This window comes from Manacus candei, unplaced genomic scaffold, assembly GCF_025592945.1.
Source record: "Manacus candei isolate 608988 ecotype Guabito, Panama unplaced genomic scaffold, ASM2559294v1 h1tg000051l, whole genome shotgun sequence".
NCBI classification, from domain to species: domain Eukaryota; kingdom Metazoa; phylum Chordata; class Aves; order Passeriformes; family Pipridae; genus Manacus; species Manacus candei.
The window spans coordinates 4650289-4673412 of record NW_026138099.1 but is presented as its reverse complement, the minus strand read 5'-3'; the positions used below and the strand labels follow the sequence as shown (position 1 = coordinate 4673412).

At 43.0% G+C, this 23124-nt stretch overlaps 1 protein-coding gene across 2 annotated transcripts in view; it reads left to right on the top strand.

Moving 5' to 3' along the window:
- Window positions 1-13882, top strand: part of ADAMTSL1 (ADAMTS like 1) — a 382369-nt gene extending 368487 nt beyond the window's left edge. The window contains exons 28-31 of one of the 2 annotated variants that reach the window (XM_051801328.1): window positions 594-801; window positions 4279-4388; window positions 5227-5447; window positions 7371-13882. In XM_051801328.1, coding sequence (XP_051657288.1) covers window positions 594-801; window positions 4279-4388; window positions 5227-5447; window positions 7371-7477 — 646 coding nt within the window. In that variant the 3' untranslated portion in view covers window positions 7478-13882. Of the gene's footprint in view, window positions 1-593; window positions 802-4278; window positions 4389-5226; window positions 6285-7370 lie in introns of those variants that run through there. The other variant, XM_051801329.1, reaches the window with a different exon arrangement.
- Window positions 13883-23124: the final 9242 nt, after the last annotated feature.

The following is a 23124-nucleotide window of genomic DNA, read 5'->3' as shown; positions in this document are numbered from 1 at the left end:
GAGCTAAAGACCATGTCCCCTGGGTTGACCATCCCTGAGCAATCTTTAGGCTTTTCTGGATTATCCTACCTGTCAGGGGTACAACAGAGCAGGCAAGCACTAGCAGGACCCAGCAGGGTTTTGGCTACTCTCTCAGCAGCAAGTTCAAAGTGCCCTGTGAGCTGCTCCAGCAACTCTACAGAGGTAGTTTTCCCTGTTAAGGGGTGCTACTGGGCTAGTCCTTGCTGGCATTGTGACTGTAGTCTTTGACTGAGGCGTCTGCAGTACAGTGGTGTAAGAACAGCCATGCCTGACCCCTGTACCAAGCCTCTAGCAACAGCCTTAAGAGCTAGAAAATGAACTGGAGGCCCAAAGAGCCTTGAGAAAGATAAATTAATGAAAATTCTGATTTCTTCTCAGCTCTCATCTTTTGAGAAGTTTTCAGTGACTGCTATGGGAGGCTGAGACACTCAGCACCTTTGAGGATTGCCACTTAAATGAACCAAGCTATTGTTGCCTGTCTTTGGCCCAATACATAAAGACCTGATGATGCCAGTGATCCTGCAGATGGTGGCACCTACCTGCTCCCTGACCTGTTTGCCTTTCTCTCACAGATGGATGGTGACATCATGGTCTCTTTGCACGCGGAGCTGTGGGGGAGGCATCCAAACGCGGCGAGTGACCTGTCAGCGCCTGACAGCAAAAGGCAGCTCTGTCCCAATGTCAAATGAGGCTTGTGCCCAGGTGTCCAAGCGCCCTGTGGACACACAGAACTGTAACAGGAATCCCTGTGCTGAGTGGGTAGCCTCCTCCTGGAGCCAGGTAAGTGTGCTAGTTTAAAGGTAAACCAGCAGGAGAAATGAACTCAACTCAAAAGAGATGATAAGTCAGTTACAATTTAATAAAAAAAAATACAATTATGTGGACAAACAATTGGTTTTAACCCGCAAAACCCGGATGTATAACCCAGCACTCTGGGGCATGAACAGAACAGTGTTCGTTGGCCCCTGTGCTGAGCCCCACGTGGTCCCCCTGAGTCCAAAGTAAGAGGGGAGGAAAACCTGTTGGTGAGAGTGCTGGTTGCAGTCTGGTCGAGAGTGGTGGCTGCAGTCCGGTCAAGGTTCTGATCCTCCTCTGGATCCAATGGGTGGTACTAGGAGCCCCAAGACTCCAAGATGATATACACTCAGGTTTGAGTAGGAATGCCCAGTACCTCCCCCAGGGCAGGGAGTTCCACAGTGGGTGATTGTGAGTCGTGAGATATTTTTGGAATCCTTGGTGGCCCATTAGCAGACATGACCCTTCATGCTGGGTGTGGAGGTGCTAATGACTCCCTGGAGGGAAGTTAACATCACGCATAACTATAGCCTGAGGGGTCAGGTGCTCTGGGCAGCTGCTGCAAATGGTCTATTGTTAACAGTTCCTGGGAAATGACATAGAGGGTGTAGAATACACAGTTTGGGTTACACCCACACAGTGATGAACTGCTCCTGGCTGCTCTAACTAGGACAGCTAGGCAGCAGTCCAAGGACAGCTTCATAGTATTGTTGCCATGGGATTTATGGTGCTTCAAAAAAATCTCCGGAGCAGTTAATTAGGGGTGAGATAAGGAAAGGGTTTATTATGCCAAGGCAAAAGATGTTACACGGCACGTGCCCCTGTGCCCGAGATGTTACATTTTATAATACCATCCATCCAATCCCAGATGTGTCCACCCTGTGACCTTTACTCTGGACCACCCCGGGTCGACCCCCTGAAATGGGTCTGGGGTGTATTTCGGGACCACCTATTCATCCCATCTTCATCTTCTTCAGAGCACAAAGGGTACATAGTCACCCAGTTCTTGACTTCATTTTGTTGTTCAGGCCCTGATATGGCTGTTCTGCAAACAGTCTAGGCCTTGCCTTAACAAGAGACTAAACATTTTTACTGGATTCGGGGGTAGGAGTGATATAGGGAGCATAGAATGGGGTAAGAGGTTAAGGAATGTGTAAACAAGGGTGCTACAGGGAAAGGGATGTAAGGGATACTGCTTTTAAAATCTACTTATAAAACTTATAAGGCTTACAAGTATTAGAAAAATAAAAACCCATTAGGGGCTTAAGGCATCAGTATGGACTAGGACAAAGAAATAGAAAATAAGTGATGTTGCAACCTGGTGTCTTCAGGTTATAATTTGCAGACTTTTGAGGAGGCAACTAATTTGCTCAGCTCTTACAACTCTGTATATGATGCACTACCTGCTTGGATTTCTGTAGCTTCCCATGATTCCTAGAAATGCTGCTTGTGAACAGGACTTTTACTGCAAAGCCCCTATCATCCCCAGTGGAAAGGTCTGCAGTTCCTTGTTAGAGTGACAGGTGACATATCTGGGAAATAGCTTTCTCTAAGTCTTAAGTCCCCTTACCAGCCAGTGAGTGTGTTTCAGCCTTGGCTGGCAGGAGTCAGGATTGATGATTGTGAGGTTTGAGGCAGAAAGATTTTGCAGTAACACAGTTTTACAAAGTTGCTAATGTTGCCTGAGAATACCAAAAAGTGTGAGATTTTTTGATTTGCTTTATGATGAAATGCAGAATGGAGGTGAGAAACATTTTCAGAATACTTCATGCGGCTTTGCTGATCTTCAAATTCTCTCTTTGGAGATTGTGTTGCATCAAATTTTTTTTATTGCTGTGTTGGTAGTAAAAAGCGTCTTCAGTTACTAGAACATGTTATTGTTCACTACTTGAAAACAACTTCATTTAACTCTTGAAACGTAATTGAGTTATTGTATTACATTTACAAATAAAGCTTGGAATTAACATTTTATGTGAAAGCAGCAAATTTTCACTCCCTGTGGAATTCCAGGAAAGGACTGGATTATCCTTGCAAAAACACAATTACCTCTTCCATATTTGTAGAGCATTATGGGCTGTATTGTTCCCCATGACATCATACTCAGCTGAGACAATCAAGTAATTCAGAATTAATTTCTTAGACCTAACCTCTGTGCATTATCATATAGTATTTCTTCTACCTAGCTTAAAAAAAAAAATCAAGTTCCACATGATTCAATACTGCTCAGTCTCCAAGCCAGAAGACTGTTACACAGTTAGGAACATATCACTGGCTCAGTGACTTGCTTGGTAGTCTAGTGAGGTATCACGTCTCTCTTGCCCAGATGTAGTGACTAACTTTCCTAGTTCACAAAGAAAATAAACAGACTACCTACTCTACCCTCACCTCTAGAATTAATTCCTTTCCTTCACTGAATGTTACTGGCATTTTGGTCTCCACTGTGTAATCCCACACTGTTTTTATACTAGTGACTCAGGCTTGATGGTGATGAGGACTGCTGGCCCCTGCAGATATTGCAGAAGTGCTCCACACACTCCAATGAATGGTATTTCCAACAAGAGCATTGACTGGGACCAGCTGGAGACTCTTCCCAGTTGTCAGGGAGAGAAGAAATAGCAGGGAGAAGAGAGTATTTTTTGAGGAGTGTGTGGTAATGTGAAACAGGGCTCCTACTGATGAGGGGGTGAAGGTGGCAGAGGGATCAGTCAGCAGCCCTCCCCTGGCGAAAATTCCTGCCTCACGCTAACATCCCACAAACGCTCAGTTTGTTCTTGAATATGATTTCCAGATACTTAGAAAAACAGTTTCCTAACAATTGATATAATTTTAAAAGGGCACAAATACGTGCTTCATACCTATAGCTAATTACATTTTAATTGAAGGAGAGGATAAAAGTTGAACAGAAACATGTGATTGTTAAGCTTGAATAGGTTAGGATAGCCTCAGTATTGGAACAAGCTTGCACATTTGCTGTGTGTCTGTCATGCTTGCTGCATTTGTTTATTGTCCTTCAGTGCTTTAAAATTATTAAATGGAGTGGAATATGTTCTTGGTTCAATGCATTCTTAGGTTTTTGGCCATAAGTTGTGATAGTACAAGCTGCAAAATGCACAGTAAAAGTAGTATATTGAGATTTCCTGTATGGATCATAGGCTCTCGGCTGATGACACAAGAGCATTTAATTTGCCCTAGCAGATGTATGTAAGATTGAACTATTGAAGATAAGAACTATTGAATCTCAGAGCAGATGTAGAAATGCAGTTTTAGTGCTGCTGGAAGAGAGTGATGTAGAGCAGAAGATGACTGCACACTCAGCCTTCAAAGCCTGCAGAGGTGCAGAAAGTGCTTGAAATCTCAACAGTCGCTGAATGGCAGTGTGTAGTTTATTTAACTAGTAGTTTTATAAAATGGGAACGTGGCCCTGCCTTTTACCTCCCTAAAGTGATTCTTCTCTGTTCACAGTGTAATGGGCCTTGCATTGGACCACGACTGGCTGTACAGTACAGACAGGTATTTTGCCAGACCAAAGATGGGACTTCTGTGTCATCTGATCAATGCAGTGCCTTACCAAGGTAGGACATCTCATATATGAATCCACAACCTTTTCAGAGATATTGAATGGACTAGTAACTTAACTGACAATTTATGGGTTTCCCCTATGTAACAAAGAGGTCATCTGCAATCTGTGCTGTTATGTGTTACAAACCTCATCAGGCTTAAGCCCAGGCTTACTTATTTGTTCCTAGGAGATCCACACCAGTGCATCTGGAAAGTCTTCTGTGCATGCCAAATCTGACTGAAAGGCTGTGCTCTCTCTCCTTAAGCTGCCAGTCTTCTTCTCACTTATTTAAACACAGACTCCAACTGGGGAAAACTCCACTGTCACCATGGTAAAGACTTTATCTGAGCCTTAGGTATGCCAGTCAAGACTGATCATGACTGAAAATTAATATAATTGGCTCATTGGTTCCTAGTCATGCACTTTCATTATCTGTGTGACAAGTAGATATGAACCAAGTTTGCCTTTGCATCTTCTGTGAGACTGTGTTGAAAGGAAAAGAGAGGTTTCAGAGAACTGGTTTTGTTTCAACTGGCTGTAAAGCCATTAAAAGTTACAAAGTGCTGCTGGACCACACTGGTCACCACTCATTGCACCTTTCAGCAGACCTCTAGTTTGGCCCTTCATGGAGAGGACATTTCAGCCAAATCCTCAAATAGTTCAAATGGTCATTTAACCCAGTATTAGTATACCAGTGTGCATCCACTGAGGGTCTGCTCCTTGAGAGCAGTTAAAAACGGTTACATCACTTGCATCCTTTGAAGACCTAATCCATGCAGTGCTCTGAGTGAATTACCTTTGGGATATGCAGTGCTTGCTGTTGTCCCATCCTTCCCTCCCTCCTGTCGCAGGCCATTGAACACACAGAACTGCTGGACTGACGTCTGTGGTGTGCACTGGAGGGTCAGCCTGTGGACCGTCTGCACGGCTACGTGTGGAAACTACGGCTTCCAGTCCCGGCGTGTCGACTGTGTGCACACCCGCACCAACAAGCCTGTGATGGAGCATCACTGCTCCTGGAGGCCAAGGCCATTGAACTGGCAGCGCTGCAACATCACACCCTGTGAAAATGGTACTTTGTTGAGAGGAGGGAATGCAGAGCAGTGCATGGCAGAGTTGTCTCAGAAATGCAGCACTGGACCTTGCAGCTGGGCATCCTGGGGATCCTCCAGCCTGAACATCTGCAAAATCCAGTGTCCAAAACTCAGCGTCCTAGAGAGGAATGCTGCCCATTGTGGGATTTTTTGGAAATGGTGTTAGTGCTGGGACTGTGTCCCCTTGCTAATAGCGTGAGAAATAATTCATACAGTCTTCTGGAGCAAGCCAACAGGAGGGCCACCAAGTTGTTCAGACAGATGGAGCACCTCTCCTTTGAGGAAAGGCTGAGAAAATTGGGTTTGTTCAGCCTGGAAGAGAGAAGGCTTCGAGGTGTCCTAACTTCAGCCTTCCAGTACCTAAAGGGAACTTACAGGAAAGATGGGGCAAGACTATTTGCAAGAGCATGTAGTGACAGGACAAGAGGGAATGGGTTCAAATTGAAAGAGAGTAGGTTTAGATTAGATATTAGATATTAGGAAGAAACTCTTTACTGTAAAGGTGGTGAGGCACTGTTACAGGTTACCCAGGGAATTATAAATGCCCCATACCTGGAAGTGTTCAAGGCCATGTTGGATGGGGCTCTGAACAACCTGATCTAGTGGAAGGTGTCCCTGCCTATGGCAAGGGGGTTGGAACTAGATGATCTTCAAAGTTCCCTTCCAACCCAAACAATTCTATGATTCTATGATTAACTTTCAGTTAATGGTACAGACAGAAAGAAAAACACGAATCACAACCAAACTTATGGCTATAGTCCAAATCTGGTAAGTAGGCTGATGATGGGAAATCCAGACAAGGCTGCTTCCAGGTGACAGGCAACAAATTGGACCTGTCAAAGGACTGGAAAAGTTACTAATATTAAAAAAAAAACAAACCAACTAAAGAGAACAGATGCATCTGTTTGGAAATGATGCTCCCATCCTCTAAATTGCAAGCCAGTTGCTGTGCAATCATTGCAGATGCAGCAGCAGAATCAATGTGCTTGCCTATGTCCACACCAGCTCTGACACTCCCTCTAAGTAGAGGCAAAGTGGACTACATAGGTTCAAACTCATGATGAGTTTGGGGGGTCCTAGTGGAAGTTAAAGGGATGAGGGAGCTTACAGGTACCAAGCAAGATCTTTGCTGTCACTTCAGCCTCTTTCTGCTACATAGAAATGTCCCACATGTAAATAACAGTGGAGTTATTTGGCACAGACATCACTGCAGATACCCGTACAACTCCCCTCTGATGTTTCCTTTTTCCATCCTTGGCATGGGAAGTGGGACTCCCTCAGGCAACAACCCACCCAACATCTTGCAGGGATATTGGACAGTTTTCCAGCCTGGAGCTAAAAAACAGGAGGCTGTGGGCCTCAAAAACTGTCCAAGTGTTACCAGGACCTAAGCCCCAGGGGAGTTCAAAAAGTGTCTTAACATCTTCATACTGGGCTGCGTTCTGCAACACCTGGGTGAAAAACACAACACAACACCAGGTAAGCTGAGGTGACACTCCACACACTGGCTCTTCAAATGTAAGAGGTAGGCCAAAGTGTCTCTGAGCCACTCTGTTAAAGTAAGTTTCCAGTTTTATTTATTACTTCATCTTTGGTTCATCAACTGTTAGGAAACTCCTACAGCCTCTCTAAAATGCTGGTAGATGACAAATACAGGGTTGGAGCAGCCTCAGCAGCCCACTGTCCAAGCTCCAAAAGCAAAGGTTGCCCAACACATTCTCCTTTGAGCCTTTGGCTACTTGCAGTTCACAGTCCGTCTGTAGCAAGTCAAGCTCATGTTCATACTGAGACCTCCCAGCACAAAGGTTCTCCTCTTGGCCACCCAGGGAAATGTCCTCAGGTAAGAAATCCTTCTTTCTTTGTTTCATCACCATTTCTTCTTTTTGTTTCCCCTTTGGCAGTGGATTGCAGAGACACTACAAGGTACTGTGAGAAAGTGAAGCAGCTCAAACTCTGCCAGCTCACCCAGTTTAAGTCACGTTGCTGTGGGACTTGTGGAAAATCTTGAAGACAGACAAAATGAAAATGGAGGAACAAGGGGATCACAGCTTTGCTTCTCTGAGGCAAGGGCTTTTGCAGAAAATACAAATGGAATGGAAATATCTTTTTCATTTTATTTATTTCCCTTAAAAAAAAAAAAGAACACCTTTTACCAAATCATTGTTGTAAAGGGTCTTGAAAAGTTTTCCCTTTTATGAATCTGGGAGACAGAATGCAGCAAAACATGGTCATGAAGGTAGACCATAAAGAGTCAGAGAGACCAATGCCACCAGAAATGGGTGTGAGAGGAGTGGAGCTTCCCCATAATCCATGTACATGCCTGGATACACCAAGAGACAGGCGAGGAAGAGGACGAGAGTGAAAACCTAGCATCACATTACAGAATCACAGAATCACAAATGTTGGTAGAAACCTTCAGGATCACCTGGTCCAACCATCAACCCAGGACCACCATAATCATCCCTAAAACATATCCCGAAGTGCCACATCCAGACACCTCTTGAACATTTACAGAGATGGTGACCCCACGACCTCCCTGAGCAACTTAATCCAATGCCTAGCCACTCTTTCAGTGATTTTTTTTTTCTTTCTAATATCTAATCTGAACCTCCCCTGGCACAACTTGAGGGCATTTCCTCTCATATTTTCATTTGGAACATGACAGAAGACACCAATCCCCACCACACCAGAACCTTCTTTCAGATAGTTATAGAGAGTAATGACATACTCCTTAAGCCTCCTCTTCTCCCAGCTGAACAACCCCAGCTCCCTCAGCTGCTCCTTATAGGATGTGTTTTCTAGACCTTTCACTGGTTTTGTAGCCCTTTTCTAGACATGCTCCAGCACTTCAGTGTCTTTTCTGTAGTGAGGGGCCCAAAACTGAACACAGGATTCAAGGTGCAGCCTCACCAGCAGCAAGTACAGCAGTACAATCATTTCCCTGGTTCTGCTGGCTACACTATTCTTGATACAGGCCAAGATGTCATTGGCCTTCTTGGCCACTTGGGCATTGCTGACTCATGTTCATGCTGCTGATCAACCCTATCAAAGTCCTTTTCTGCTGAACATCTCTCAAGCCACTCTTCCCCAAGCCTGTAGCATTGTTACATGGGGTTGTTGTGGCTCAAGGGCAGGACCCAGCACTTTGCTTTATTGAACCTCATGCAGTTGTCTTCAGCCCACCGATCAAGTCTGTCAAGACCCCTCTGCAGAGTCTTCCTTCTCTCCAGCAGACCAACACTCCCACCTAACTTGGTGTCATCTGCAAACTGACTGAGGATGCACTCAATCCCCTCAGTTTGACAGGTCATAGTGTGGTGGAGAAAAAAAAAAAGGCTAAACTAAACTGCATTATACGGATACTTCATCTGTCTTAGACTACCTTGAGAACACAAGCATATGATTCTGTTTTATAAACTTACTTGTTACATCCAAGATTGTAACCCTTCTTTTTAATTTCTAAACCACTCTCTCCTTCTCACATCAGGCCTGGAAATTATTTCAGTGGGACGTCCTTGTGGTCTTTCAGGATCTGGTGTCTGGGGAAGTTGAACAATGGTCTGTAATATAAGTGGATCTAAAAGACGCCTGAAAATGTTTCCAGTTTGAGTTTGTGAGGGAGAATTGGGGATTGAAGGGTTGCCCTCAGCACAGAGGTGAGGTGATGATGTTAATTATTATCCAGGCAAAGGAGAGAAAGTATAATCTGCTTGACAGGCTGTAGTACAAACCTGCAAATACTGTTCCCTAGTCAGCACAGGCAGGAAAGATAGAAACTGTCTGTGGTAATGGGAGGTATTTTGCATACTGCATTCTACTAAGACTTATTTAGAAAAGAGAGGAGTACCAGTTCCCAGAGTTCAGATGTTTTCAGTCCTGGGGTTTTGGAAAGGAACTTGAAAAAGTGGTTTTTCCTAACCTGCTAACACACAAAATTTCCCTCTCCTGACAGCCAAGCCTTTTGGACATGTAGTAGAAAAGAGCTTGATTCTGATTTCTCATGGCTGTTCCCAGTCAGCAGAAACAGAATGGATTTAGCATCAGCCCCAGAGGAGTAATGCAAATAATTTTTAACAAACTTGCTCCTCTCCAGCTGCCTCTCACAACAAAACAGGTGTTATAAAGCCACAGATATTTAAGTCCATGTATAACACCCTGAAGATACAATCTAAAAAGTGGGACTCAAACATCACACCCACAGCATGATTTTGCGTGCAGGCTGTGAATAGTGCTCCATACTTTAAGTTCCTGTGCATTCTCTGCTCTTCTTAGAATAGGGCCTTCTTAGAATAGGGCCCTAAAATTAAAGGAAATCTGCAAAATAGTGGGTTGAGAATTGTGGAGCTTTAAAGAACTACCTTGATATTGAGTTTTGGTTCAAGACCTCTAAATTAAAGAGAATGGTGGTGCCTCTCCTGTAACCCCTGGTGGTGCTAGTGTGTTGTGGTATGCTAATGGAATGCTGTTCAAATTCTGCCATGCTGCAACTTTAATGACGTGGATTTTTCAGCAAAACTGGGAGTCCATTTTTGAGGTCAGTGCCAGGTTCATGACATTAAGCTGTCTCAAATTGGCTTATTTCAAAACACAGCTGGCAGCGAATGCTCTTAGTACAAATGGGTTTTCAAGAGTGTTGCTAAGCATCAGTGTAACTTTTTATTTAAAAAAGAATAATTCTTTTCTATGTATATAAATGTGTATCTTTTCTGATATTTATTAGGATTTCTTGTATAAAAAGTGCAATAGTAATAATTGTACAGATAAAACTATATTGCCATTTTTTTTTAAATCTCCCCAGAATTTTGTTCCTCTAAAATCAACAGTAATAGTGTATTTCTCTTAGTTTTAATAGCACTTGCGTTTAGTTGGGGATCTGCTTCACTGTGCACAGAATGCTTTATAAACTATGACATGAGGAAGGGATGATGTTTTTAACTTGTGAAATGGTAGTTATGCATGGAATGGAGGACAATTCCTTAATAACATAATAATAACAATGATGATGATGGCAATGTGATGGAAATTTCTGGTACATTAGTTAACACAAAGCAAAGTATTTGGGAAAGTATTTTCTTTTGTTTAAAAGCAAAACATGTTAAGGCGATCACATGTTCCATAGTATCTGTGTAACTGTGCACAGGATAAACATGAAGGATCTGATCTTGAGTGGCCACTGTGTTGATTTAATTTCATGCCTGTCTTCTGAATCGTGACTTGGCAGCATCTCAGTAAGATAAGGATTGCTGGATATTTTAGGAACCTCTAAAGAGAAAACAGAACAGCAAACTTGTACAAGTAATGCAGGTTACTTATTTAACTACTACTGTCTGATGTGTTGGTTTTTTACCTTAAAAACAAAAGCCAAATTAGCAAAGCTGTTGGAGTTCTCTGTCTTTATTCCATATTATAATAGCAGTACACATCTGTTACACAAAGTACACATAAGGTGCCTGCCTTGGGGAAAGAGCATGTCTTAACTCATTTTTAAAGGTCTCCAGCCATTAAGATTCTGCACCCTGTCTTGGAAATATGTTTTAATTCTTCATTTGCCTTGCTTTATTCTTTTTCGCTAATGTCTTGCCTCTATTGCTTTTGCAGAAGTATAAAGCCATTGTTGCTGCTGGTCCAAGGATCATGGATATCAATAAAAGTATACTCCTTTTTTCTATACAACAGTGCTTCAAGACATCTTATAACTCTCCTCAGCAACTTACGGCTTGAAGAAACACCTGTTAATTCAATTTTTCCTTACAGGTTTCTGCTGCCTTCAGTAATGGAGCTGCCAGCTACCTGATGCACCTAAAGCATCAGATGTATACATTGAAGAAATCCTAGTAATGGTCAGAATTACAAGGGGAAAGAAGAAAAAAAAGTTGATAAAACAAAAACATTTTTTCTTAACAAAGACAAAATTGAGTTTTGAAAACTAAGCTGGTTCTTGCTCTTGCCCTTTTCAAACAAACAATATATCTCTTCTAAAAGGGAAAAGTGATTTTGCTCTGATTTACTGACAGTTTCCCTTGTGTGATATTCCTGCATATATTTTTTTTAGATACCTAAACTGCAGGTAAATAACACCTCACACATACACTAACTCAAACAGATAACCAAGTCAAAGATCAGACCTAAGACTTCCAAGCAACAGTACTGAAGGCGATGGGAATTTCATCATTCATTTTGAGTAAAACAAGTATAGAATCTGGCACTGATGTAAAATGAACAGCAGGCTGGCTTAGGTTCCCAATAGAATAATTATTCTCTTTTATGCATATGGCTTTATTTACTAGTCAACTCAAAAAGCCTTCAAAACCTTCAAAGGAAGCTTCCAGTTTTGTTTTCCCTACTAATTTTCCTCACAAAAGAAAAACAGTTCTGGAAAAAAAACAGAAAAATATAGCGCTGAAAGTCTCCCCACAGAAGACCTACTCCTGACCCCTGTTATGTGGCAACTAAACTAGTCCAGGCATCTGCATCTGCATGCATGATCTTAAAACAATAGAAGCCATAGGCAGAGATTTCCAAAGTAACCTTTAGCTGGAAATTTTCTTCCTGCTATCTGGCTGCAGTCATATGGACTGCAGTTGAAGCTTTTTGACTTTTAAGTTACTCTTCTTCTTGCAAACTACCTTATCAAATAAAAGGCTAAAGATCACCTTGATATCTGTTTGGTGCTCAAACACTGATTCATTAATAAATTTGGTTATTCTGTATCGGCATAAGCTGACACCTCTGTTTGTAGAAGAAGGTGAACCAAAAGCTTACTCTTCTCCAGATTTTCAAGACTGTAAAAAACCAAAAGTTTTTAATGGCAACTTTCAGCAAGTCACTGATCATTTTAGCTAGTAGTTGAGTGAATTGGCTTCATTTGTTCAGTTACATAATTTTTAACAAATGCTTTCAAACTGTTTTTTTGAATGTCAGATTTTCTCACAGCATACCAGTGTATACAGTTGAGAAGCTCAAAACTGCTAATGCTAACTATGGCTCTGCATATTAGCTGCAGACCACATTTTGGGAATCATCAGTTTAACCATTCCCTTCATCCTCTTTTGTAAAGGTATATATATATTTATCAGTAGTGTCATGTATTAACTCTCCACTTTTGTGGAAACTAAACCGAAGAACTTGTCAAATACTTGAGTTTGCACAAAACTGAGGGGGAGAGGAAAATCAGACCTCCTTTCTCTACTGATCTCATACATTTCTCACACCAAAAGCATATTGGTTAATAATTAGTTTCACCTACATTGCTTTTCATTGTCTTCACCCAACATCTCCCCTCCGGTCAATCAAAATCAAATCTAAAATCTGGTCATATACATAGTAATTTTAATAAATTTTTATGTAAAGTTTTCACTAACGCATTTCAATAATATGCAACCCAACATGCTATTTATCCAGATTTATAAGCAGTAAAGCAACACATCAACACCTCCTCTTTTGATTGAAATACTTACTTCTCACCAGCTTTTTCACTTGTTCCTATTCTCAACTTCACATGTGAAGACATGAATGCAACAATACATTTTATTCTCCATCTGTCCCTCTGAGAAGCAAATACTGTGCTCGAAGTCACCGTTCCTTCAGTGATCACTGATGAAGACTGAGACTGGAAAGTCCATGAAATCACAGACTCCAGCCCCTCTTTTTTGCCAGAACGATTACAAACCTGGAACAACCTCTACTGAGGCATCCAGTGCACTTTCGGGGTGATTGAAGCAGCAAGGCTGAAAGTATGCAAGTGCCTTCGCATTAGAGAGGTGTCATGGCAGGGTCTGTCTGGAAGAGTTTTTTCAAATAAAAATGAACTGACAAAACAGACCACAAAGTATCTCATGAATTGTATTTAAAACAGAATCAACAACAGTGGTTCCTCAGTGATCTGAGTTTGTGCACTAGCTTGTGAAGGAACAAGATTCAGGATGGGAGCGGTTCCGGGCGTGGAGAAAGACATACAGCAATTGACAGGACTTTATTATCTGGACTTTACTGTTATTATGTGGTTTCATTGTATCCACACTACACAGTGCACAGCCTGGGCACGCCCAGGCTTGCCAGGAGTTTGCCTGCTCCCTGCCTCCCTGCTCCCTCTCTGATAGGCTGAAGAAGCTGCAGAGAGGAGACAGTTCCCATTCGCCCTTTCCTTCCCCGGTTCCTCCCATGTTCCTCCCCCTTTGCCTGTGTCCCTACCCCGATTTGTTCCCCCGTTTGTCTGTCTCATGCTCCACCCTGTGTTCTAGCCCTTTCCCCGCCTGAACTCACAAAAACCCCTGCACATCTCAATAAGCATTCCATTTGCACTTCTGCCTTGTCTCTGGACCCGTCCGTGTTGTGTCACGGCCCCATCCCCCCTTGGACCGTGGCACTAGCTTGTGCTCATATAGAGAAGGCTTTACATCGGGAGATACAAGGTTATGGCAGCAAAAAAATTACTTCTGAACAATAAAAAAAATTGGAAAAAAAAGACATGAAACAATCAGTCTTGTAAGTACTATTGCTACAGATGCTGATGGCAAAGTATATACCCTGTTAATGACATGGAAAGTAGCTGACAATATAAAGTAATAAGTGTGAAAGTTGAACTATTTGCAGCAAATATGATGAGCTATAGCCCCAGTCAGATGTAATTCATTCTCACGAGAATGTTGCTAGTGCTTTTTGTTTTGTTTGTAGTGCAGGAAGGCCACTGGACATGCTTTGCCCTTAGTGCATACCAGCTTTACACTGGTGCCTGCCTTTGGCACTGTGACTGGTGAGTTCACATGTTGGGAGACCTAAACACACTTCTGGCACACAGAAAAAGGACTGCATGGGAATGTCTTCAGTGCCCCTCTCTGAGTCTATAACAGTTATACTGCCTCAGGCTGCTCTGAATTGCACGTGTTGATTGTCCATGAACTATGGCAGACGGGAAGGAGCAATACAGCACTGTGTCACATCCATTTCTCCTTGGCATCTCACTGTCCCAGTGACAAAAGCCTAGATCCACTCATTGCTCCTTCACTTGCTTACATAGCTTCAAAAATGTCTGCAGGTCTTTGACCCTGAGAGCTGATTTAATTACTAAATTTAAATATTAAAATTATTTCTCTCCAAGGAGAGATTTCATCCTACAATGCTTCTTCCACAGTCCCTTCAAAATGACTGCTGCTTTCAGCAAGAGCAGCAGCTCTTGAGAAAGATGGACATCATGTTTCTGAAGGCCAGATTCCTCTGCACAGAATTATGGGTGTAGCTACTGCAGCATCATCTTTAAACGCAGACAGCTAAAGCAACCCTGATATCACAAAATGCTCATCCTTCACCAGAGGCAGGGTGCCTTACAGGGTGCTTCCACACTTGTCCGGAAACTCAGATACTCAGGATACCAGGATAATTTTGGCTAAATTGCCGAGATTATAGGAAGGCTGCAGCACAGCAGGCAGGATGGCACCAACAAACGCTGCAGTTTAACAGGGCCCTCCTGTCTTGCAGGAGACTCCTCTCTGCAAGCAGAGCAAATGCTCTGCAACCAGGGAAGACCACAGAGACATCTCCGCTAGCTTGAGAAAGGGATAGGGTTTTTGAAACTCTGATAACTTGGGGGTTTAAGCCAAAACAATGAGCAAAGGATCTGTTGCTTGATTGTGTTGCACTTCTCTGTCCATCTTGCTAACACACAGCTTACCTCTTGGGGGAGCAAAAAAAGGGAAAACCAAGAATGTTGTTTAAGCCTTTAAGCCCTTTGCAAAGAGAAGTTTTATATTTGCATAGATACACAGAAAAGAATGCCATTGTATGTGGCTAAAAGGGAAAGGGACACCAGAGAGTCACACTCTGATTACATATAAATACTCTTTATTTAAGCGGTACAGGATGCGAACAATTCCATAGTAAGTGTGTAGTTACCCACACACGCTTTGGATGACATAGACATGGGAAACTACTCACTACTGCTACCCTCTTTAATACTATAAGGGTCAATGGGAAAGCAGAAAATCATAAAACAAGCCAGAAGGATCACACCAGACAGGCTGTGAACAGCTTGCTCTCCAAGTAAGGAGGGAGGATGGATTCTTCTCTTAAGGCAGTGCTTAATACTTGGGCTGAGGAGCTTTTGGGCTATATGGGAACTTCCTTCCAGCCTTTTCAACATAGTGCTTTTTTTTTTAAAGCAGAAATTATTGGTTTAAATAAATAGCCAATAAGGTTAGTGGATGCTTGTTAAAACACTTTGCCTTCTGAAATGCTGTTCGAGTCAGTTTTCAAGTAATAGCATACAACCTAATGATTTTATTACCAAAAAAGAAAAATCTCAGTGTTAGCCCGCTACAGACAAATCACAGAAAATCAAATCCAGCTGTGCAGGGAGGATCCAACAGGCACTTTTTTTTTTTTTTTTTTTTTTTTGAGCAGAGAGCAAAGCAGAGCAGGGACCTGCTTGCCCAGCAAAGTAGTATGCCTGAGCCTGTGTGATGGCATTTGGAAGTGCACATGAGCCCTTTTACTGTTCTGGAGGCAGTTCATATTGACAAGCACAGCACTAGTGAGCTGGTGGAAACAGGGAACATAGAGCTGAACACACCATTGCCAATATTAGAGTTACTCTGCTGAATGCAGCCTAAAACATTCGTGGGACTGACATGCAGTCAGATAGAGAAGGGAAAATCAGGTTCCTCCAAAGCAGTATTTCTCCCATAAGCACAACTTATCAAACTACTACTTCCAATGTGGGAAAGTGATAGACACTACTACACTTGGGGGAAGAGGGATTTTTAGTGGGATCAGCCAAAAGCGAAGTCTGCTCAGAAAATTCATTATGGAAGTTTCCCATCCCAGTGAACCCAGACCGCAGTTCTCTGCACACCTCTTTCCAACTTAGATAATATGGATCCCTTTGGAAGATCCTACCTGTGCCCCAGGAAAGGTCTTTTTTTTGTCTTGCAAAGAAAAGGTTTGGTTTTTCACATATTAAGTTCAGCTGCCTTCTGCTTCCTGAATACCATGCCCAAGACCTATATGGCTTCCCTCTGTGATGTGAACACCCTCAATCCTTGCTGAAGCCTACCACTTATCTTTCAACACTTTCTCCATAGCTCGGAAACACTCTAGGTGCTGACAATTTGCTCTCCTTAGTCTACAGTATTGGGTGAAGCCCTTTTTAGAATTTGTAGTGGTATACTTTTCACAAATTTACTGCTTGTTCCTATTTCTAGACCATAAGTGTATAATATTCTGATTTTTTTGACCTCTCACCTATTGCAAACTGCGAAGCTTCTCCAGATGGATTGCCTTCTGCAGATGTAAGGTACTGGGGCTGGCAGTCCTTGCATGCACAGGTGGTTGTAAGGCTGATATCATACAAGTCAAAACTGAATGGATTAGTTATCTCTCCCATTATTCCAGATAACTTAGTTTCTTTCGGAGTTGTCTTGTTTTGTTTCCCACTGAGAATAGGGGAATTCAGTAATTTTGCTCAGCCTTTTCACAGTCAGGACCTGCAGTGTTGCCCTCCTCCTGGCTAAGGAAACATTTGTAACTTTCTATTACCTGCTACTCCTGTGAAATGTAGTTTGAACATCATCTTTATTCAGCTTTTGTGCCTAAAACTTGTGAAATAGATTGTGCTTTGCCCTGGAGTTCAGTAGTGTTGGTTAGTTCTCCTCTTCTATGTTTTCAGGGATGCAGGTAGAAGCTATCCCTCCAAACAGTCTGTGCAGTGTACATACATGGAACTGTTCCTGTGCACAGCTGACATTTATTGGCAATTGTCCTGGGTTAAAAAGGGTTTTCCCCTGGAGTTGGAAAGTGGTTAACTCCAGGGGGATGGCGTTTCTTGATGTTGATCCAATCAGCACCCCTGCAAAATTAAAACGTATCACACCAGAACGGAAAAGAAAGAAGATGATGTAGCTAGAAGAGAGGCAGCTATGGTCTGAGACCACGAGGCGAGAGGGGCCAGGAGCTCCACTGGGGGCCAAGGCCCCCCAGCCCCCGGCTGGGGGCTGGAGGAACCTGGAACAGTGTTAAACCGGGCCAAGTACTGTAGCTAAGAGCTGGGGGAAGTTTCCTTGCTGTGAGTGGGCAGCCAGAGACACTGAAAGCGGCAGCAGAGCAGCACTAAACAGAGAACTGTGGCTGAGAGCCAAAAGAGATAACAAGCAGCAGAGATGGCACAGAACCAAGCTGAGAGACACAGAGATGTCCTACAAGGAGGGAGAACTGGCAACAGAGCAGAGAAAACTCAGCAGAAGCTGTTTTGGGGTAAGACTGAAATACTTTCCCAAAACCCCGAGACCTCCTAGAAAGGAGGGGTGGGCTTCCAAACTCTTAAGGAGTCCCAAAATGCAGCAGCAGCTAGAGAGAGAGAGAGAAGAGCTGAGAACTCGGAGTCGTCCTGAGAGCTGGAACAGGATGGAATGCAGGGGAAGTGGCCTTGCCTCCCCCTGCTGCCACGTTGACAGCTGAGACAAAGCAAAGGAGCTCCAGTAGAACGCCTGGGGCAAAGACTGAACTGAGAGCTGCCCTAAACGTTCTGACTCGAGGGAAGGCAACCCATCGAGGAAGGGACTTTCACAGGATGTCTTGCATTCTGTGATATGACCGTGGTGAAGCGAGTTTGTCCCTGCTGGCAGTCCAGGGGCGAGGCCTTCTGTTGGAGCTGAAGGGCCAAGGGGTGAGAGGAGACCCCTTCCATTGTAATGGAGAGAGAGAGAAAGATATTTTCTAGCTACAGCAACTCCAGCTATGACTGCTGCTTTGAAGAGGAGAGACACTGCTGCTCTGAAAGTGGAAAGGATCTTTCTTTCTTCCCTTCTGAACTTTTATTGGAAGGAAAGGAGAGATTTGACCTAATGTAAATATATTGCTTTACCATAGGAGAGATAGTTAGAATTGTGTATATAATGTATTATAGTGTTTATTTGTGTAAGTAATAAACTGTAATATAATTCCCTTCCCCCCCTACTGAGTTGTGTTATGTCTGGAAAACCCTCTCACACAAAAACAGACTGTGGGAGGGGGGCTTGGACTTGGAAATTGGATTTTTGAGGGTCTCAAACCACCGCAGCAATGATCACAGTAGTCAATACCACTGTAGTAACTGGCTTTGACAGTAATGTTTTTCATCTGTTATTGCTCTAGCACAATCCTCCGTGTTCTTTTTTTGCATGCTTCAAGGTACAACTCCCCTGGATGCCTTTCTCAACCCTGCCAAGGACAAAGCCACCTTTGTTTCATCCTTTCCTTTTAGCTTTTGAAACTTCTTGATTGTAGACTTTGTACTTCAGCCAATATTTAGGTGTTCATGCTGATGCCTTTGAATTTTTAGGATTTTTAGCTTTTGTAGATTTTAATGTAGCTGTATAGTCTGTCACACTTTAGAATCGTAGTTAATGCTTACCAAACTCTATTCCCCCATTTCATATCAAATTTTCTAAATTTTTTAAGCTTGTTTAGGCTAAAGACTGTACTAAACACCTCCTGTTTAAGAATATTTTCACCCCACACCTGATCAACAAGATACCGTCATAGTCAAAGCAACCTTCAAGCCTGGAACCTTGGAGAAGCTCCAAAGACAGTACATGCCATGAAGAAGAGGAAGAAAGGGGTCTTAGGACCTCCAACTCAATTTTGGGGGAGGTGTGCCTGAGGGGCAGACCTGGGAGTGGGTGGTTCTCGAATTGGACCATAAATTGTGGAACCTGTGGACACGGGGTGGACGTGCCTTTTCGTACTCCTTGTGCCAGAAGACCTTCATTAAAGAGCTGTTCTGTATCTTATCTCTACTAAATTTGCCTGGATTTTTTTCTGCTCCCGATCTTTAGGCAACAATGCCATTATCCATTCTTCAAAAGTAGGATGTTGACTACAGCTAACTTCTCTCTATCCACTGATTTGTTCACTGAGAAGTGTTTTCTTGTGCTGCATCATGAGTGCAAGGTCACAGAATCACAGAATGGTTAAAGTTAGAAGGGACCACAGTGGGTCTTCTTGTCCAACTTCCCTCTTCAAGCAGAATTATCTTAGAGCACATGGCAGAAGATCACACCTAGGTGGTTCTTGAATATCTCCAGTGAGGGAGACTCCACAACCTCTCTGGGCAATCTGTTCCAGTGCACAGTCACTCCCACAGTAAGTTAGTTCTTCCTCATACTCAGGTAGAACTTTCTTTACATCAGTTTCTTCCCATTGTGTCTTGTTCTATTGCTTGACATCACCAAGAAGAGCCTGGTTTCATCCTCTTGACACGTTCCGTTCAGATATTTACAGACATTGATGAAGCTCCCTCTCAGGCTTATCTTCTCAAGGCTGAACAGGCCCAGCTCTCTCAGCCTTTCCTTAGAAGAGAGATGCTTCAGTCCCTTAATCATCTTTGGGACCCTTCTCTGGACCTGCTCCAGAAGCTCCACATCTCCCTTGTCCTGAGGAGCCCAGAACTGGACACATCACTCCACATGTGGCCTCACTGGGGATGAATAGAGGGGCAGGATCACCTCCCTTGACCTGCTGACAGCGCTCTTCCTAATGCATCCCAGGATACAATTGGCCACCTTGGCCACCAGGACACACTACTGGCTCATGGAGAGCTTGTTGTTCACCAGGACCTCCAGGTCCTTCTCCACAGAGCTGCTTCCCAGTATGTCAGCCCTGAACCTGTACCGGTACTTGGGGTTATTCCTCCCCAGGTTCAGGACCCTGCACTTCTCTTTGTTGAATTTCAGACAGGTCTCTGCCCATCCCTCCAACCTGTCAAGGGCAGCACAGCCCTCTGGGGTATCGGCCACTCCCCCGAGCTTTGTATCATCAGTGAACTTGCTCAGATGGCATCTGCCCCTTCATCCAGGTCACTGATGAAGAAGTTAAACAATACAGGGCCCAGTATAAAACCTTTGAGGGCACCACTAGTGACAGGCCTCCAGCTAGACCCTGTGCTACTGTGATGATGACCCTCTGGGATCTGCTATTCAGCCAGTTCTCAATCCACCTCACTGTCCACTCATCCAGGCCTCACTTCCTGAGTTTAGCTTTGAGGTTATTCTGAGACACAGTGTTGAATGCCATTCTGAAGTTGAGATAGACAGTATCCACTTCTCTCCCCTCATGCATCCGGGTAGTTGTTTCATCGTAGAAGGCAATCGGGTGGGTCAAGCATGGTTTCCCTTTGGTGAACCATCAAGAAGGTGAATCCATCACTTTCTTGTCATCCATGTGGATAGGAAACTGACAGAGACAGGATTAAACAAACACTTCTTCCAAGGGAGATCAGACAGGACACAAAGGCTTTGCTTCAGGGTAACACCAAGTTAAAAGGCGTTGAAAAACATGCTTGGGAAGTGGAGATGTGGAGAAGAACAACCACAGCCAGTCAAGTCACATCTGGGCTACCTGAGCCATGTGATTCTTCACTGATGTGTTCACCTAAGTCTGTAATTGTGCAACTGTATGGTGCACTGGTTCAGGAAAATTAAGTAAATGGGTCTTTACTAAAACACTAGTTTTAGTGTTGCCAGTAAGGTGGCAGTAAGGTAAGCCTTCTGATCTGGCCCGTCATGCAGACAGAGAGCATAAAGGTTACCAAAAAGAGGGGAAACATACAGCTGCAGGAGGAGAACACAGTGAAATTGCAGCAGCCCAAGCTTTAATCAGCTTTAATTTCTGTGGAATCACACGTTTAATCACCCAAGCAAACTCTCTTTATTTTTAGTGTTATCATGTATTGGTTTTCCTAAGTTTTTAACACATATAGGTACAGGTCAGGAAAAAAAAAAATCCAGGCCTGTGTCTTATGCTGTGAAAGTGCTGGATTAAAACAGTTGTGTCTGCTTGATGCTGGTGTGACCTGTCCACTGTTTGGAAAATCAAGCTTCCCATTATTAATGTTCAAAATCCAGAATTACTAATGCTAAGTAGAATATTGCATTGCTATCCAGATTGATAAGACTATCTAATTTTCACCCAGCAAAAAAGATCCACAAACCTGTAGCGAAGATGGATTTACACTCTCCTTGCTCTGCATTCCCTGCCAGTCACATCAAAGAGCTGAAAGAATATTGGGGAGCTTTCACACATAAAAGAACAATCTCTTGCACAGTCACAAGCCTCAGTTATTTCTTTCATATAAACTCTCTTTCAGAACTGACAGAATTACAGACTGATAACTAAAATCAGAAAAGTAATTGAATCAAAAAAGACAGGAAAGAAAAAGTATTTTCCTGTTGAAGTTCAATATTAAAGAAATGAAGGTTCAAGAATGCTGGTAAGAGGAGGAGATGAAAAAGAAAAAAAAGCCAAACATACTCTAGCTCAATTGCTTACTACGGGTGAGTGACTGTTTTACAGATTCATGAATTTCTGAAGGCTGTATAGAGTCATCAATGACTGCACAGTTTGGTCCTTTTGTAGTGTAGTCTGTAGAGGTTTGCCTAGTTGTTCCTGCTGCAAGCACATAATTTTTCATTGAACTAGAGCCTATGTTTAGAAAAGGCCTTTAGGGCTGACTCAAGGACTTTAAGTGAAGCAGACCCACTGTGCCTTTAGGGTATTGTTCCAGTTGCTTCCCACCCTCAGAGTTAAGCATTCATTTTTTCAGATGGAATATGTTTGGCTTTAACTTGCAAGTACCTATGGAAAATTTCTATCCCAACAGGTTTCAAGGCTTTTTCAAAGTTTTAAAATACATTTATATAGAAATTGTCTTCCACTTCCTCTTTAAATGCTGCTTTGGTGGTCAGACACAAGTCTTTCACAGAATCATAGAATCATATATAAATAGAGTTGGAAGGGACACAAAAGAATCATCAAGCACACAATAGCTCCAGCTAGGACTTGAACTAAATACTTAGAAAACAGCGAGAGCTGCCAGGAGTAAGGGAGAGGAGGATTTAGGAAAGTGGAATGTTCTTAGAAGTCAGAAAGTTTCATAGAGCTGATGGAACACTTGAAAGCCTACAGAAAGCACTTTGGACAGAGAAATTAAGAGTTCTGGTGAGAAGCTTAATACTGGCCCTATCCAAAAGATAGTATCACTCTAGCTGCTGGCTGAACTGTAGCAACACATGACAATTTCAACCCTTTGACATTTCTGGTAACTGTCCAGCATCCTGCAGTGAAGAGCTTTTACTGAAAAGCTTCCCTTGCAAGGTGTCAGCCTGGGGTGGTATCTTTGGCAGGAAAACCTCCCATCTGATAGCCTAGTTCTGGACAACACAGTGACACAATTATTGAAGGTGCAATATTCAATAATATTTATCCAGCAATTGTAGCTTTTGTGTGTGTCTTTGATGGGAGTACTGAAAAAGGCCGAAATCTCAGACTTATTGTAACAGGGAGAGTTCAGAGGATACTGCAGCTGAAACCATAACGCCATTGAAAGCTCAGCAAAAACTGATATTTATTACCAAGAGATAGCCAACAAAATGAACAAACCCAAAAGAGAGGAGGGAGGAGGAAAATAAGCCCTTGGTCCGACTCCCCCCGTTACCCAGGTGTTGCTTATAAAGTTATGTTACCGACTCAGAATACCTAAAATTACCCGTGGCAGAAGCTGCATTCCCGGAGAGTCAGCAGGCCCACAAAATAGCGGGCATCGCCACGAAAGGCAACGTTGTCCTTGATGTGAAGCTTGCTGCCAACCTCCAACAAGAGCTAACTGCTTTTATACAATTAACTGAGTGA